The sequence below is a fragment of the Neolamprologus multifasciatus genome, chromosome 11 (genome assembly GCF_963576455.1).
Source record: "Neolamprologus multifasciatus chromosome 11, fNeoMul1.2, whole genome shotgun sequence".
Taxonomy (NCBI): Eukaryota; Metazoa; Chordata; class Actinopteri; order Cichliformes; family Cichlidae; genus Neolamprologus; species Neolamprologus multifasciatus.
In genome coordinates, this window is record NC_140449.1 from 32,099,095 (window position 1) to 32,115,206 (window position 16,112).

A 16,112-nucleotide genomic window follows, 5' to 3' on the forward strand; every position below is an offset into this window, starting at 1 on the left:
TTACTATTAGTGCTGACCTACTGGTATTATACAGCTAATATATCATTTAGTATTAAGCTTTGCTTGTTCCATATTCAGTTTTTTAGCAAAACTTTTTGAGTCCATAAGAAAAGATTAATTCTTATATCTGGAGGAAGATTTTTTTTTTTCAATAAATATTAATGTTAGCCCGCAACTTTGTTCCAGTTTTGAATTTTGGCCCACTGTGTACCCCTAAAGCAAACCCTGCTGTTCTTTAGGGGAACGTCATGCTTGAAACTAACGACTGACACGATGTGAGAGTGAGTATAGACTTCTATACAACTAGAATTCTTTTTGTAGATCATCCTGCTGCTCGTTGGTAACTAAAAAGGAAAGAACGTTTGCTTCTCTTCAAGTAGTCAAAACTCTTTTTGTAAATCTTTAATCGTGTTGTTTAGAGTGAGCCTCACGTGGCCATTTGAGGTACTGCAGTTTTCTCTGTTGGCTCCATTTTTCAGCCCTGAGGTTGCTGCTCAGCTTTTGAGTGAAAACTGCTTTTTTTAGACTGAAAACTGAAACCAAAACAACCCTTTGGTTCACTGAAGATGTAACACACTAAAGGAAGGCCCTCTGCTATGAATTCCACTCCAAGCGAAGTGACAGTATTAGTTCTGGACCAGTTTTTCAAAACGTCCTCTCCTAAGAAAACCACCAGAGAGATTCTGGCCCACTTAAAAAGGCCTGTTCAAAGGGAGAGCTCAGAGAACCAGTAACAAGTCCGTGTTAATTCGGTCAGAGAGGGAGAAACTTCCTTCCATAGGATGATTCAAGTTATTTCCCTGGACATAAATAAAATTTCCAGAATCATCTGGTGGGCTTGATTGACAGTGGAAGGTCAGGAGTGAGAATCTCCCAGTGGAAAGATTGCAATCGCAAACTGTGGTCAATATTCATTTGATGTTTGAACTTTTTATCAAAGGGCTCGGATTTAACTTTCTGGATGAAGTGTATCGACAGCTTTTCCAGTGAAGCAGATGGTGACATGGTGACTCACATTCTGGCCCAACGTTTGTTTGAAGATTTTCTGGCAAAGCTCGAGGCTTCACTGCGACAAGAGCAGAATGCCACTCATCTTTGTCGGTAATGGTGTTTTTAAACGTGACAAGAAACAGAAAACGTCAATAATTTCTAATGATGAGGATAACACTCAAAGATTATTAGAAGGTTAAGCTTTAAAATATATGTGTTGTAAAAAAAAAGTAATTTCTTAAGTTGTATTTATCCATATCGACAGTTTTGTTCAAGTGAATTTGTGCCACTGGAAACTGCAATCTCACTACCGAGTCCCTTCAATAGCAGCTATACAGACATTGATCGAATAAACAATCAGACTTCATCAGCAGACTGAGTTCCTCCAGTTGTCATAGATTTATAGACCTTTTTTTCATTTCGGAGCACTTTCCGTTGGCTGATGAGGATGCAATATTAAAAAATCATTTTTGTTTTATTTTTCTAAATCAATACTTGAGTTGAAGCATTTCAGTGAGGTAAATTAGGTTTAGTGCTGCGCACTGACTCTAGAAATGAAGAGAAACCCCAAAAGGTCTACAGATACAGTTTTCAACTTATAACAACTATGAAATGTATTCTTGAATAAAAATATTTCACCGCATAAGCAGATTTATTGATAGATGTAGACAATACGCCTGTTGCATGACCAGTCCAGTTTGTTGTCCACCCACAGCCCGAGGTACTCGTATGTGTTGGCCACCTCCACCTCCTCTTCATCTATCTGAACTGACACTGGACCTGCTCTGGACCTCCCGAAGTCCACAACCAGTTCTTTGGTCTTTGAGGTGTTGAGTTGCAGGTGGTTTGTGTGACTCCATGTGACGAAGTTCCTCACCAGACTCCTGTACTCTTCCTGATCATCCCAGATACACCCCATGATGGCCGTGTCATCTACAAACTTCTGAATATGGCATAATTCAGAGTTGTAGCAGAAGTCAGAGGTGTACAGGGTGAAGAGGGGACAGCACAGTTCCCTGTGGTGATCCTGTGCTGCTGACCACAGCCTGACGTACTGTGGTCTGTCGGTGAGGTAGTTTGAGATCCAAGCGACCAGGCAGGGGTCCACCTGCATCCTGTTTAGTTTTTCCCGAAGCAGACAGGGCCGGATGGTATTAAAGCACTTGAAAAGTCAAGAAACAGGATGGTAAAAATGGTAAATGGCCTGCATTTGTATAGCGCTTTACTCAGTCCCTAAGGACCCCAAAGCGCTTTACACTACATTCAGTCATTCCCCCATTCACACACTGGCAATGGCAAGCTACGTTGTAGCCACAGCTGCCCTTGGGCGCACTGACAGAGGCGAGGCTGCCGGACACTGGCGCCACCGAGCCCTCTGACCAAACAGTAGGCAAACATGGGGTTAGTATCTTGCCCAAGGATATTTGGCATGCAGCCAGGAGGCAGCGTGGGATCGAACCACTGACCTTCTGATTAGTGGCTGACCTGCTCTGCCAACCGAGCTACAGCCACCTGACTGTGGTTTTTCCCTTGTCCAGGTGTGAGTGGGCTCTATGTAGGAGGTACAGGATGGCATCCTCCACTTGTCTGCCTGCATATCTTTTTTGTATTTGGGATTCTAGTCTATTCTTTAAGTTCTACTTTTCCACGCTGTTGGACTCAATTCTGCTGCCAACACTATGGACAAGTCACTTTCTTGCCCAATCAAAAGATGAACCACCTATTACTTATCTTATACATTAGTTGAGTAAATAATTTACTACATGAAGTAAAATACATAACTAGTGTATAATTAGTATGCTAGAAATGACATGAGTAGTATGAATCATTTGGTTTATCCACATTTTTAACATGAGTTCAGACAGAGCACATCATAACAGCTTGGCACTATTTTGTACTTATGTATTTATCTTTTTTAATATCTGTTGATGCAACTGATTGTACAGTAAAATATTTTTAAATGACAATTTGCTTAAAATTCCTTCAGACACCTTTGAGAATATGCAAAAATGTGGCTGTGCTTTGTTCTACCTCCTGCAGGAGTATCTTAAAATATACATTGTTTCAAATTTTACTACAATTGGAGAAACAGTGCTTCAGTGGACTGACAAGACTTTATAGAAATACTGTGAGAAGCAAAAGCAAACTGGAGTGTTGATGTTGGAGTGAAAGTTGAAATCTTAAAATGACTTTGTACCAGTAGAGAATGATTTGTAATTTTGTGCAATCAACCTCTTATCACAGCGCTGTCAAGTTGAGGAGCATCATCAAGTTCTCCAAGAGATTTTTTGCCACTTTAGCCTCCAATTTAATTGGATATTTATCCCTGTATTATGCAGCCTTACCACCCTTCTCTCTATCTGCCGCTTCGTGCCTCTGCAGTGTGTGGGCAGAACTCGATGAACAAGCTGTTAATAAGGTTTTAAGAACTGTAATTTGAGTCCTATCCAAACGTGATCAGGCTGAGAGTTCACACGACTCATCTATGTGGACTTTAAGGATAGAGATTGTTGAAGTGTCAGGATGTCATCGAGCAAGATGCTGAGAGAAGAGGCTGAAGATGGGAATATATACTGAAGCACGGGCCTGGAAGTGACAAGAAGTGAGCTCAAGTGAGAAAATTTGGTTGGATGGTGGTGCGAATGGATGGGTGTAGACCAAAACTCAAAGCTCAAGTGTGACAAATTGGAGGTGTGAAATTTGATATGTGTGTACAAAACAAAGCTGTTGACCTCAGTAGACTACATTTGAACTCACCGGTCACTTTACTAGGTGCACCTGTTCAACAGCTTAGTGACGCAGATATCTAATCAGCCAATCACATGGCAGTAATTCAATGCCTTTAGGCATGTAGACTTGCTCAAGTTTAACCTAGGCATCAGAATGGGGGTAGAAATGTGATTTAAGGGACTTTTAGAGTGGCATAGTTTCTGGTGCCAGACGGCTCATCTGGGGATTTCAGACAATGTTGATCTACTGGGATTTTCCCATGCATACCATCTCTAGGGTTTACAGAAAATGGCCCAAAAAAGAGAAAATATTCGGTGTGCGTTAGTTCTCTGGGTGAAAATATCTTGTTGATGTCAGAGGTCTGACATGGACTTCTTCAACTGATGGCAAGTAACCTAAGGTTAGGTTACTAAGGTTACATTTGGATGGTAGGATCAGAATTTGGTGTAAATATTGGGGATGCTCGTGTTGGGGATATTTTCTTGGCACACTTGGAACCCCTTAGCACCAAAAGAGCATCATTTCACCTACGTGAGTATTGTTGCTGACCATGTCTATGCCTTTATGAATACAGTGGTGGCTCATATCGTCCAAACCTTGGTGCTTGAACAAGTGAGTTCACTGTACTCAAATGGCTTCCACAGTCAGCAGATCTCAGTCTAATAACAGTACCGTTAGGATGTGGTGAAACAGGGGTTCATGGATGTGCAGCTGATAAATCTGCAACAACTGTATGATGATCTCATGTCAAGAAGGACCAAAATCTCTGAAGAATGTTTCCAACACCTTGCTGAATCTATGCCATAAAGAATTAAGGCAAACGAAGAACCAGCATGGCATTAGCAAGGTGTAGCTAATGAATGGACTGATGAGTGCATGAGCACTTTTTCTAGTAATATTAACCATATAGTAAAAGCCACATACACATAACCAGTCACTTTAAAGCTTTTTAAAGATGCAGCATTCACACAGCAATGACGCATCAGAATGTATCACTTTATCACTTTGACTTGCAGCCTGAATAAGCTGCAAGTCATTGGATTGAAATTGCAATTAAAATTAACTAAGATCAGTTTAATAATTTGTGATTTTAATGACTGAGACTTTGATGCTGACCTGTACTACAGAATATATAAACCAGGATATCTCAGCCTTATTTATTTATTTATTTTACCTTTTCTATGTCAAGTGATTTGTGGGTCACTGCAAAGAAGGAAGATGCACAGCTAAATTCACAGGAATTTTTAACTTGTATAGTAATCATTTATATCCAATATACAGAATAATAATTATTGCATATTTAGAATAATTATATGAGTAATATGTACAGTATACACGTGACTTCATACAAGCAGGAGCTTACTCACTTGATCCTGGGAGGAGATGCATTAGCTACACCTTGCTAATGCCATGCTGGTTCTTCGTTTGCCTTAATTCTTTATGGCATAGATTCAGCAAGGTGTTGGAAACATTCTTCAGAGATTTTGGTCCTTCTTGACATGAGATCATCATACAGTTGTTGCAGATTTATCAGCTGCACATCCATGAACCCCTGTTCCACCACATCCTAACGGTACTCTTATTAGACTGAGATCTGCTGACTGTGGAAGCCGACATGCACGTGTGTATTTTTACACACGTGCATGTTGTACTACAAAAACCAAACAAAGCTGTCGGCATATGCAAACAAGGAGCCAAATGCTTTGGCCGCAGAGGTGTGGACTTTAAATGGTTTAGATAATGCAGAACACTGGTCAGGTCTTCTGACACATCAGACATTTGTGTCTCCATAACATCCAGCATTCAGTATCTTAATTTCGCAAAATTACCTGCAAAGTTGATATTCTACCCATCATTTTAATCTTGACAGCTTGTGTTTAGTTTATTTGGCATGCTAGAAAACAATTACCTGGTAATTATACGCAACCTTAACTAACTCTTCTACAATGGGAGGGGTGTAATAGGACCTTTGGTGGGGGGTGAAGTTTCCAGTCCATCACAGAGAGAAAAATGACGACAATAAACACTCTCACATCCCTACAGCCAACTTCACACCATCAATTACATGACATGCATGTCTTTGGACTGCAGGAGATGAGCATAAGCCAAAGTGATAGCGTCTTGCTTTGGCTTGTATGCAAAAACCAGTAAGTCAGGTACATGTACACGCATCCAAAGAGCAACTCGAGCAAATCCAGTACGACTCCAAATCTCTGAATCCCTCCAATCCAGCGTCAGTTCTGTTTGATATCAAGCTAAGAGGCCAAAGAGGTTATTGTGATTGGTCTGATTTGCCTGTTTATTAGGATTACACAGAACATTATGAGTTATTAAGTATTTTATATAGATCCAGTCATTTTTGTTGAGATTCCTTATCAATGTGACATATGGCCAAATTGGACATTTTGCATCATATACTCACGAGGATATGGGCCTGACATGCAGCGTCAGACTGCTCCGCATATCACAACATGTTCAGAGCAAAAAGCTGTACAACAGACCTCTTTATTGGATTTATTAAGTTGTATTCAGACACTCAAAAATGATCAGCCCATCACTAGTAATGCTGTTTATACATCATTAAAATTCATTGAGCTGTAAGAGAGACCACCAGTTAGGTTAATTATGCTACTTCCTTATAGCCATAAGGTTAGCAAGTCCAATACAGTCCATCATATAAAATCGAAGGGCAGTCATCAATAATTAAAACATGATCAACACTGTGCAATGCAATAAAAGTTCCTTTCAAACACGACCATGGACCATTTCTGAGAAAAGTAACAAGACACCAGAGAGGGATTTTTGTTAATAACACTACATATACCTAAAAAGACCACCACTGCTTAACATTTGACCAGTTTGTGACAAGGTCTAGAATGTAAATAAAAGAAAACAAAATGCAGACCTATACTGAACTGTACAATTGTTCGGCATCTCTAGATAAATTTCCTGGTGAGCTTGCGAGCTCTGCAAGCTGTACTAAAGGAAGAAGACAACATTGCGACATTGCACCCTATAACAACATTAGAGTTTTTCGTTTTTTTCCCCCCCACAGACTCGTGACATGGGGTGATAGTCCAATTTTCTGTTTGTATGCTGTCTGAATTTTAAAACCACGCCCCTCCTTTCATCTACTTTACCCAAACTGATGCAGGTTGACTACTGGCCTGAATGGAAACAGAGCAGGTTAGATAAGCTGAAAGTTTAAACATATCGCTAGTCATACATTCAAGTCTTTGCAAAACACAAAACAGAATGTTCGGCACTCTTACAGTTTCCTGTTGATTTCTCGCTCTACGTCACTCCAATTTTTTACTGCGTGATTGACACTGTGATGACAACATAAGAGCCTTCTTTAGGTCAAATTTTCAAGTCCTCTTTGTTCAAACTCCACACTTTCGGCACCACGAAGGCTTGTCGTTGGGTATGATGTACAGAAATCTGACAAGCGTTGCTCTATGCACGGCTGCACATACTGAGGAGTCACATGTGTATAAAGACCGTTTCTTTTTTCCTTCTTCTTCTTCATGCTAGAATTTATTCAAACACCAAACGGTACCCAAATTTATTTTCCACAGTCTCCCCTAAATGAAGTCTTGGAGGGATGCATCTTCTTGTGTAACAGATGTGAAGAGGGAGGGAAGGGTTGTTGGTTTGCAAGCTAATCGTTTCCTGGCACCACTGAGACACCCAAGTGGCTCACAACAAACAGTCTGAGAATCCAGGCATCTCAAGATGGGGACAATTAGTTTTTTCCAAATAGTGAGCAAAAAAAAAGAAAAAAAAAAGAAACCCGAACAAAGATTAACACACATACGCGCACACACACACACAAATGGGCAACGAGAAGCCGACCCTGCCAAGTGGCAAATGAGGCAACACCTTCTCATCAGAAACTCATACAAAACATGATCACACGCTCACGGGTTTTTCGCTCGCTCATCTTTCTTAACCAGGGTTAGTCTTCCGAGTGAATATGAGATAAAAATGTGTTTTTCTTTTTTTGTCTTTTTTTTTTTCCTTTAGGCGTTGTAGTGATACATGCATCCATTATACTGATATACACTTCTTAAAAAAAGTTTTAAAAAAAAAGAAAAAAGAGAGAGAACATCAAAAAAAAAAAGTATTAGAAATGCAGCTATACAGAGTCTTTTAGCTATTCCAGGGGAGTGAGGTTGAAGTCAGGTCTGACGTCAGAAAGCCAAGAAGCCCGATGTCCAGATGTTGTTCAGGTGAGAAGGGAGGGAGGAGCCAGAAGGAGGAGAGTGCATTTGTGTGGGGAGCATGAGCAGGAAGAGCTGGGTTAGTTAGCGCAGCACGGGCGGCTGGTGGGTTGAGCCGTCTCCGTCAGGTCCACTCCCCGGTTCCGTCCGGTGCTGGCTCCGGTCGCTTGAGGCTCATTCTTGGGTAGTTTCTTTGCTGCAGTGAGAAAGACAGCGGATCAGTAATGCACCTACAGAAATTTTAGGAAAGCAAAGACCACAACCTGACAGGTGATTACATCAAAAATTATTTGAAGAGTAACTTCAAATAAGCCCATTATTTTTGATATATTTTAGATAGTACCTAATAATTTTTTCCAGTTGTAATTTTAGCTTTCAGAGATATATTTGAGATAAAATGTCTTTCATGTTCGAGTCGGTTTTGCAATAATGCTGTCACGACCTCACTCTCTGTGTTTGCCCCTCCACAAAAGTCCAAATCCCCTTCCCAAAGCAGCGTGTCAGGGTGAAGAAACATTATGAGAAGTCGCTTTGAGATATTAACTTACTAAGCAAATAATATGAGCCCTAAAATGTATTTTTGAAAACCCCTGAAAAGTATCTAGCACTGATTTCTGGCACAGCCTATATGTCTGTGTGAACAGTCACACCCCAACTGTTGCAACAATGCTAATGTCAGGGCAGGAATGCAGCTAACAGCTCTTACCAGCCATGCAGACATGACTGGTATTGTTTTTACTCGGTGAGTCATTGTCTCATCATGGCCACATGTGAAAACCACCTTTGTGCTAGATCTTACTACAATAGGTCTCTAAGTACTTTGGCGGTTGTTCATTTGTCCAGGGATAGATTTTGTCAACACGACGTCATAACTTGCCATGATCTAGTCATGACACTTGAGAGGAGTGTGGCTAGGATCAAAATGAAGGTTTAGTCGGAAGATAGGTGTGGTCCTACACCTCAGTGGCACCGCCGCTCTCACAGCCAAATGTTTTCCATTTTCCCCCCTCCCTTTTATAAAGACTGATCCGCTTATAGTCTTCTCAAATACTTTCTGATAATATATTATTTTGCCTATTAAATGTTTAGAATCTCTCACACAGTGTGTCCATCATCAGTTAAAACATCTGCATGAAAAAGCAAAAAGCACTTCCATAGAACTGAGAGCAACTAATCGAGACCTTTCGCAATTTAAAAACAACTTGGCAGCGCTCTCTGGTGGACAAACTGCGTACTGCCTCAGTGATTACACCTCAAACTGCATTTTACAGTGCCAGCTGGCACACCATATTCTGCAAGACATTCCACCGAGTAGACCAAATAAATACAAATCAACTAAATATAGTTAAGCTTTCAGAAGCTGCATCACAGTCATCTCTCAAACTTCCTTCAGCAACATGAAAGCTTAGCCGCGCGTCACCTCTCTGAGACCAAAACTAGATTCAGATTACAATATCTGTTCAAATGCAACATTACTCGACGTTGCTGACAAAGTTTCAACAATCGGGGATAAAGATGGACCACTGAGTGAGCACTATACAACATATAATTTCAGAACCTGATGGATTAACTGCTATGGACCTAGTTGCAAACATCCCGCGTTACAAGTATCCACCATTTATCTGTGACTACACGAGTCATTTAGCAGCTGCTAACAAACCACACAGTTCCCTCTCGCTAACACTCTGCAGCGGCTTTTTTTCCATTGATTCAGCTCATTAATGACAGATGATCACCTGCATATAAATACTGCACACACTCATTTAATATTTGCCAGGTTTATGGATTGAAGCCAACCGACTGCCCAGCAGTGCATTACGGTAGCCTATTATTACACAACCTGCACTCAAATGCACACTTGGATGAAGGCAGTAAGAGCCTCTTGTGCACTTTATCATACAAATGCACACCCTGAGATGAATCCTACTATATTATATTTACACACCACGACAGGTGCACAGCCACTATCATTTCCTGTTAGTAAGGATACTTCAGAGACGTTTCAGTGTGCTTAAATACTACAGCTAGCGACTGGCTCTGAAGGTCACGAGCAGTATTTCACTTCATATTTGAAGTCCTGCTGCGGAGACACTTACCAATGGCCATGAAAATCTCATTCACGTTCATAGAGGTCTTCGCTGATGTTTCCATGAAAAGCAAGCTGTTGTCATCTGCGTATGACTGTGCATCCTGTGAAGGTTACACCAAAATCAGAAGTTATTCATAGTTTGAACTGACAAAGCAAGGAAGCAGAGGATGTTTTTCTCTCTGCAGATTATTAACGACAATTATTCCAAGAATTATTTACTGTTAGCTTCAACGAATCCTGCCACAAAGTCTACTTTATTTGACGATGACTTTGCGGCTCTGCGCACATCTTGAAGTTAATTAAGAAGACAAACCTGGAAGTCCAGTGCTCTCTTGTTTGCGAGATCGGCCTTGTTCCCAGCCAGGGCTATTACGATATTTGGACTGGCTTGTCTCTGAAGCTCTTTAACCCAATTCTTTGCCCGTACAAATGACTCCTGGAAAACAGATCAGGGAGGGGTAAGTGGAGGGGCTCGGTTAGTGAAAATAGCAATAAGGCCTGTGTGATGGACGATAACAGGGAGACGTTCCTATGATGTCCGATTTGTCTATGTTTTAAAGAGAGTTCCAGGGGACACAATCATTATAGTGATGCTTTTGATGAGATATTACAGTAAACATCACAGTGTGCAGAGGCTGTACTACAACGACTTATGCAGCACAATAAACAAATGCTGCATTCAGCCCGATCTCTTTAAAACAGGGATGTCCAACTCCAGGCCTCAAGGGCCGGTGTCCTGCAGGTTTTAGATCTCACCCTGGGTCAAAACACCTGAATCAAATGATTAGGTCATTACCAGGCCTCTGGAGAACTTCAAGACATGTTGAGGAGGTCATTTAACCATTTAAAACAGCTGTGTTGGATCAAGGACACATCTAAGGCTACGTCCACACGTACCCGGGTATTTTTGAAAACGCAGATTTTTCTATGCGTTTGCACCTTTCGTCCACACGTAAACGGTGTTTTTGGTCACTGAAAACGGAGATTTTTAAAAACTCCGGCCAGGGTGGATATTTTTGAAAACTCAGTTTTTGCATTTACGTGTGGACGAGAAAAACGGAGAAAACGCAGCGTCAAAGGTGTGCGCCTTTTTTGACGTCACACTGTGCGCCACGTTATTGTTCGGTGAAATGAATTTCTACAATACTGTTACTGTTAATTGTTCTCTCTGCAGTGTTTAAATGCTTACATATACACACACAGTTACTGTCCCTCCACACATATGACTCGTTCTGCTTCTATGCCCCAGCTTTGTTTACTTCTTCCCACCGAGGCTTCTAGACTTCTGATTGGCCAACATTTCTACACGGTTAGGAATATAGCGCCACCTGTTGCTTTGGCATGTTCCTAGCAGCGTTTTCCTTCATTTCTGCCTTTACGTGTGGACGAGATTATTTTTTAAAACGAAAACGGAAAATCTCCGTTTTCAAAAATACCCGTGTACGTGTGGACGTAGCCTAAAACTTGCAGGACACCGGCCCTCGAGGCCTGGAGTTCGACACCTGTGCTTTAAAAGATTACCACCTTTAATAATAATAAAGAAAAGTTAAAGCGCTTTATAGCTTTCTGTGCTTTGCTTTTATTAAAAGATAAAGGGAACGACATTTCTACTGACTTTGTCACTAAAGTAAAACCTATAGGAGAGAATAATGCTGACTTTAAACTCTGCTCTGTTCTATATTCTATTTGACTTATATTAGCTTTTACACAAGAATGACTCACACCTATCCACATACATACAGTAGATGAAAGGAAAAATAATCTCTCTACATCCACATTTTAGTCATGCATCCAGAGGCCAGGAAGCAATGCAACTTTCAGGTAATATGATATGTACGATAAAACGAGATTAGCTGCTCTCTTACTGGCAGCTCTTTCATTTATTTATCAGTTTGGTTAAAATGCTATGTATCGTGCTTTTCCTTTTTTCTCTCATTGGATATTGTTATGCTGGATCTCCACAGTACACACAAAAATCAGCATTTGTGAAAGTAATCCCTATGAGCCCAAATCTCAGACTACTCAGGCTACTCTCTTTCAGCTGCTCTGTTCTACTCTTGGCCCTGTATGTTGTCAGTATTAATCAGCCTTATGGTCACATCAGGCCCACAGCTCTGACTGAACACAAACTCCACCCACCTGCTGTTAGAACGTTTTGTTTACAAGGACTGAGAATTGTTTGAGATTCATTTTTTAATTTTCTTCCATATTTTTTGTTAGAATTCTTCCATTAAGATTAACGTTTTCCACCTAATGTCCAACTTTCTGTTTGAATTTGGTATTCGGCTTTTGCTTGGCTGTCACAGCACTTTGTAAACTCTGCATTTACAGATGCTACACAAATTAAGTTCTTATTGTTAAAGGGTGGAGTCGCAAGTTAAAAGAGCTCGTCTCAGCTGAGAGGTTACGCCCACTAATGTCCAGCAGAAGGTAAATAAGGAGGATCTGGAACTATGAATCACACAAAGCTACTCTGAGTTAAGAATAGGAGCATGAAGCTGGAAATTAGCATAATAGGTTCCCTCTAGGGCTGTTGAAGCAGACAAACATTGGAAACAGGACAAATCGTTAACCTGCACACGGTCTACATATTAAACAGAGAATAATATGTTCTCTTTGTCATGAAAATATCCTGACATGTAACGCGTCCCTGACAATGCCCCCGGGAGACGTCTAAGCACTGTCTGCAAAACATTGTCTGTTGAGTGATGAGTCATTTCTTAATGTGTCAGGATACCAAAATAAGGTTCTGTTTTTAGCTTAACCGCTGCTTAGAAATATTAAGGTGGAAAGCCCCACTACTTCCTCGTCTTCGACAACAAAGTTGCTTGAGCTAGCAAAGGTAAATGAAAACAGGTGCGCCAACAGCTACACAGACATATGCCTGGAATCGGACCAACCTCATTTGTAATATCATAGACCACAATGGCTGCCTGTGCACCTCTGTAGTACATGGGAGCCAGACTGTGGTAGCGCTCCTGACCGGCCGTGTCCCAGATCTCAAACTTGACCGTTGTGTCGTCCAAACATACCGTCTGAGTCAGGAAGGCAGCTGCAGGGGTACAAAGCAGACGGACCAGTGACAAGTGGGTCTTTAAATACAGAGCTACACAAATGTGTTTCAGTCAAGGTGATGTGGCCCAATGTTGGAAACCAAAGGAATGACTTTGGGGATCAAAATCAAAATGGGTGTGATTTGCTCAAAGGCACTTTTAAACCACATGTTAAACCTTCGTTTGAAAACTATGCTCCGTTTTAACTGAAATGAGAACTGTGAATAACACTTAAATGTTGTTTTCACCCAATCAGCTAATGCCAGCAGTCCACTGACTGTAAAGGACTTTTTTTTTTATCTTAACACACAGCCTTGGACACAGACTAGTAGTGGTGGAATGGCAGGATGATTGGATTATTTTCAGTAGTGAGTACAGTAAAGGTGTCACCTAGCGCTGAGGGTGAGATTATCAAGATAACCAAAACGCAGTAACCTAATGGACCAAATTATTTGCATAATAAGGCATTTTTATATTGACAATTCCTCACATTCCCCCTTTTCCCAACTGAATCTCATACTGGCTACATGCTCTTTTGAGGAGTTCCAGTTTCCCCTGGTGATACTTTCTCTGTTTTACTCCAACACACCTTGATGATTCTATAGCCTTACTTCTTAAATGAACTTTAGGCTCTGGGACTATGACTCTTAGTACAGCTATCTGCATGTAGCCGTTATGTTGTCTAGCGTAACATTTAGTAAATATTCCATTATGTGGTTTACTGGAAGTCTCAGAGCAAAAACAAACACGCCAACACTGACTTATGATGACGTAAGGATTACGTACCTCCAATTGTGCTCTCTTGGAATTCATGAAACTGACCCTTAACAAAACGAAGTACAAGGCTTGACTTTCCCACCGCGGACTCTCCTAAAAGCACGAGTTTGAACTGGCAAATCTTGTTGCCTGCGTTTGGCCCATTGGGTCGCGTGGCTCCGCCTCTACTTGCCATGTCACACTGTCTGGTCTCGTCCCCGGGATGTGAAAAACTGTAGAAAAACACCTGAGCAGGAGAAAGAAAATAAAGCAAGGTGTCATTATAAAAGAAGATCTTATTAACTGATACAAAAATTAAAGATAATAAGAATTTATGTAGTAATTTTGCCTTTGCGAAACATTTAGTCCCTGCAACAACCAAAGTGCCAGTTCAGGGTTTTTCCTGTATTTAATACACTTTGGGGAGAGGACAAAATCTCTGGAAGCCACCAAAGTAAAATAAAAGAAACAAAAAAAAGAAAAAGGGAAATGCATCCCCCTGGTTAAGTAATGTAACAAGCTCATTTTATCAATACACAGACCAACTGTCAACCCTAAAAGGCAGATTGTGAACCAGGACAAACCCTGCAATTGATCAGTGTTTTAAATTATTCAGCTTTAGCCTTTTGTTAATGACCCACACCACTATTCCTAAATCTAAAAATACCGCTTTTAGAACTCTTCATAAAAAGCTCCTGGAAACTACTTTTTTAAATGCATAGAGATGCGTATAGAGCTGCGTATCAGGGCAATTGATATTTAATCTGTTAAATTTTATAATGTTGTTTTAACTATATTTCTTTTAAAGTAAGAAGTCCAAATCCAAAGGCTAATCCCATAAACATGAATGGAAACTTACTCTAGTTTGGTACAAATTGACACATTACACATAATTTCAAATTACCGGACTCTCACTCAGCTACAAACATTAGTTGGATGTCCGCTATAGTAACAAGCAGCAATAACAGATTTAAAGAGAGAGAGAGAGAAAACTTTGCCTGACAGCATGTTCAAAGTTTCGGAAACTGATGTCATACATATATTTATACTTGTGCCTCTAACGTTATTACCCTGTACCAGTTCAACAACAATTACAAATGGCAAGTTCAACTACTGTTCTGGCAGTGAAAACCCCAACACTCACACACAAACAACGTGTGTGTGAGTGTGTGGCTTCAACTACGTGAAGCAGACAGAAAGAGGATTATGGCACCAGTCTGGACACATGTGTGGGGAAAAGTATTTGGGTTAATTTAGTGGTTTTGTTGTTTGTCTTTCATGATTTTGTAATCAAACAAACAACATCCACAACAACAGATTAGCTCTGTAACCTAGACATTAACCATTTCCACCATCAAACTAAACACAGAACATCGCTCCAAAAATAATTGCTGTCAATTTCGAGCGTCGAAATCGCGTTACGACACGGAGATCACCACAAATAACCTGTTGTGTTGTTGCCGAGTGGATCGTTTTAGTTGGTAGCAACTGCTAGCGTTAGCAACATAGCTAGCTCCTAAGTTCAAAATGCCTAGTCCAAAACCCAATCTGCGTTTGTTATAAAGCATGATTTCGCTTGATTAACGCTGGCGTGAGTGCGGGTAGCAGCATACCAATCAAGCTTACACGCACTAAATATGACACTTACATAAGTTCTGAAAACGCTCAAACTCAGATGATGGAGATTTGGGTGTGTACAGCTAGTGACAGCTAGCTAACGTTAGCTCCATGACGGTGAATTAGTGAAGTAGCTTATCAAGCAGCGTTTGAAAGAGGACTGCAACTGTTTGTGATAGTAAAAGTGGGTTAATGCTAATGTGTGGGTGATCTAAACGTGATGATACCTCCAGATTTATCAGCAGAACAACGTTAACTAGGCTAAGTTGTACGGCCCTTCCAGTGTCGGCTAGCTAATGTTAGCTAGCCAAATAATAGGTACTGGGCAGGCTAACGTTGTTCAGCTGCGGCCGCATCGGGAGGAGCCCTCCAGATAGCCTACAGCTAGTCAGCTAAAGCTAATATTAGCTACTTACCTATCAAAAACAGGAGCGTAGTTAATGGTAAAGGTATCTCCAGGACAGTATTTGCAGTACTTCAACGTACGTTCACAGTGTGTCGAGTATCCAACCAGCTGCTGTAACGTTAGATTTCATAAGGCTCTGCGATCTCGCTCTCCCACTTCTTTCAACTTCCCTTTTCGCATTGTACGAAGGATGATGACAGATCGTATGACTGGAATTCACAATCCGCCTGCGTATCAGGGTGGCCAAC

At 40.9% G+C, this 16,112-nt stretch overlaps 1 protein-coding gene across 1 annotated transcript; it reads right to left on the bottom strand.

The window, feature by feature from the left end:
• Nucleotides 1-7,221: 7,221 nt before the first annotated feature.
• On the bottom strand, nt 7,222-16,043 carry rab5ab (RAB5A, member RAS oncogene family, b). The gene is made up of 6 exons (XM_085178319.1): nt 15,875-16,043; nt 13,872-14,088; nt 12,933-13,084; nt 10,346-10,468; nt 10,040-10,133; nt 7,222-8,139 (listed from the first exon to the last, which is right to left on the bottom strand). Exons 2-6 carry the CDS (start codon nt 14,035-14,037, stop codon nt 8,024-8,026), a joined length of 651 nt encoding a protein of 216 aa, XP_085034445.1. The 5' UTR covers nt 14,038-14,088; nt 15,875-16,043; the 3' UTR covers nt 7,222-8,023.
• Nucleotides 16,044-16,112: the final 69 nt, after the last annotated feature.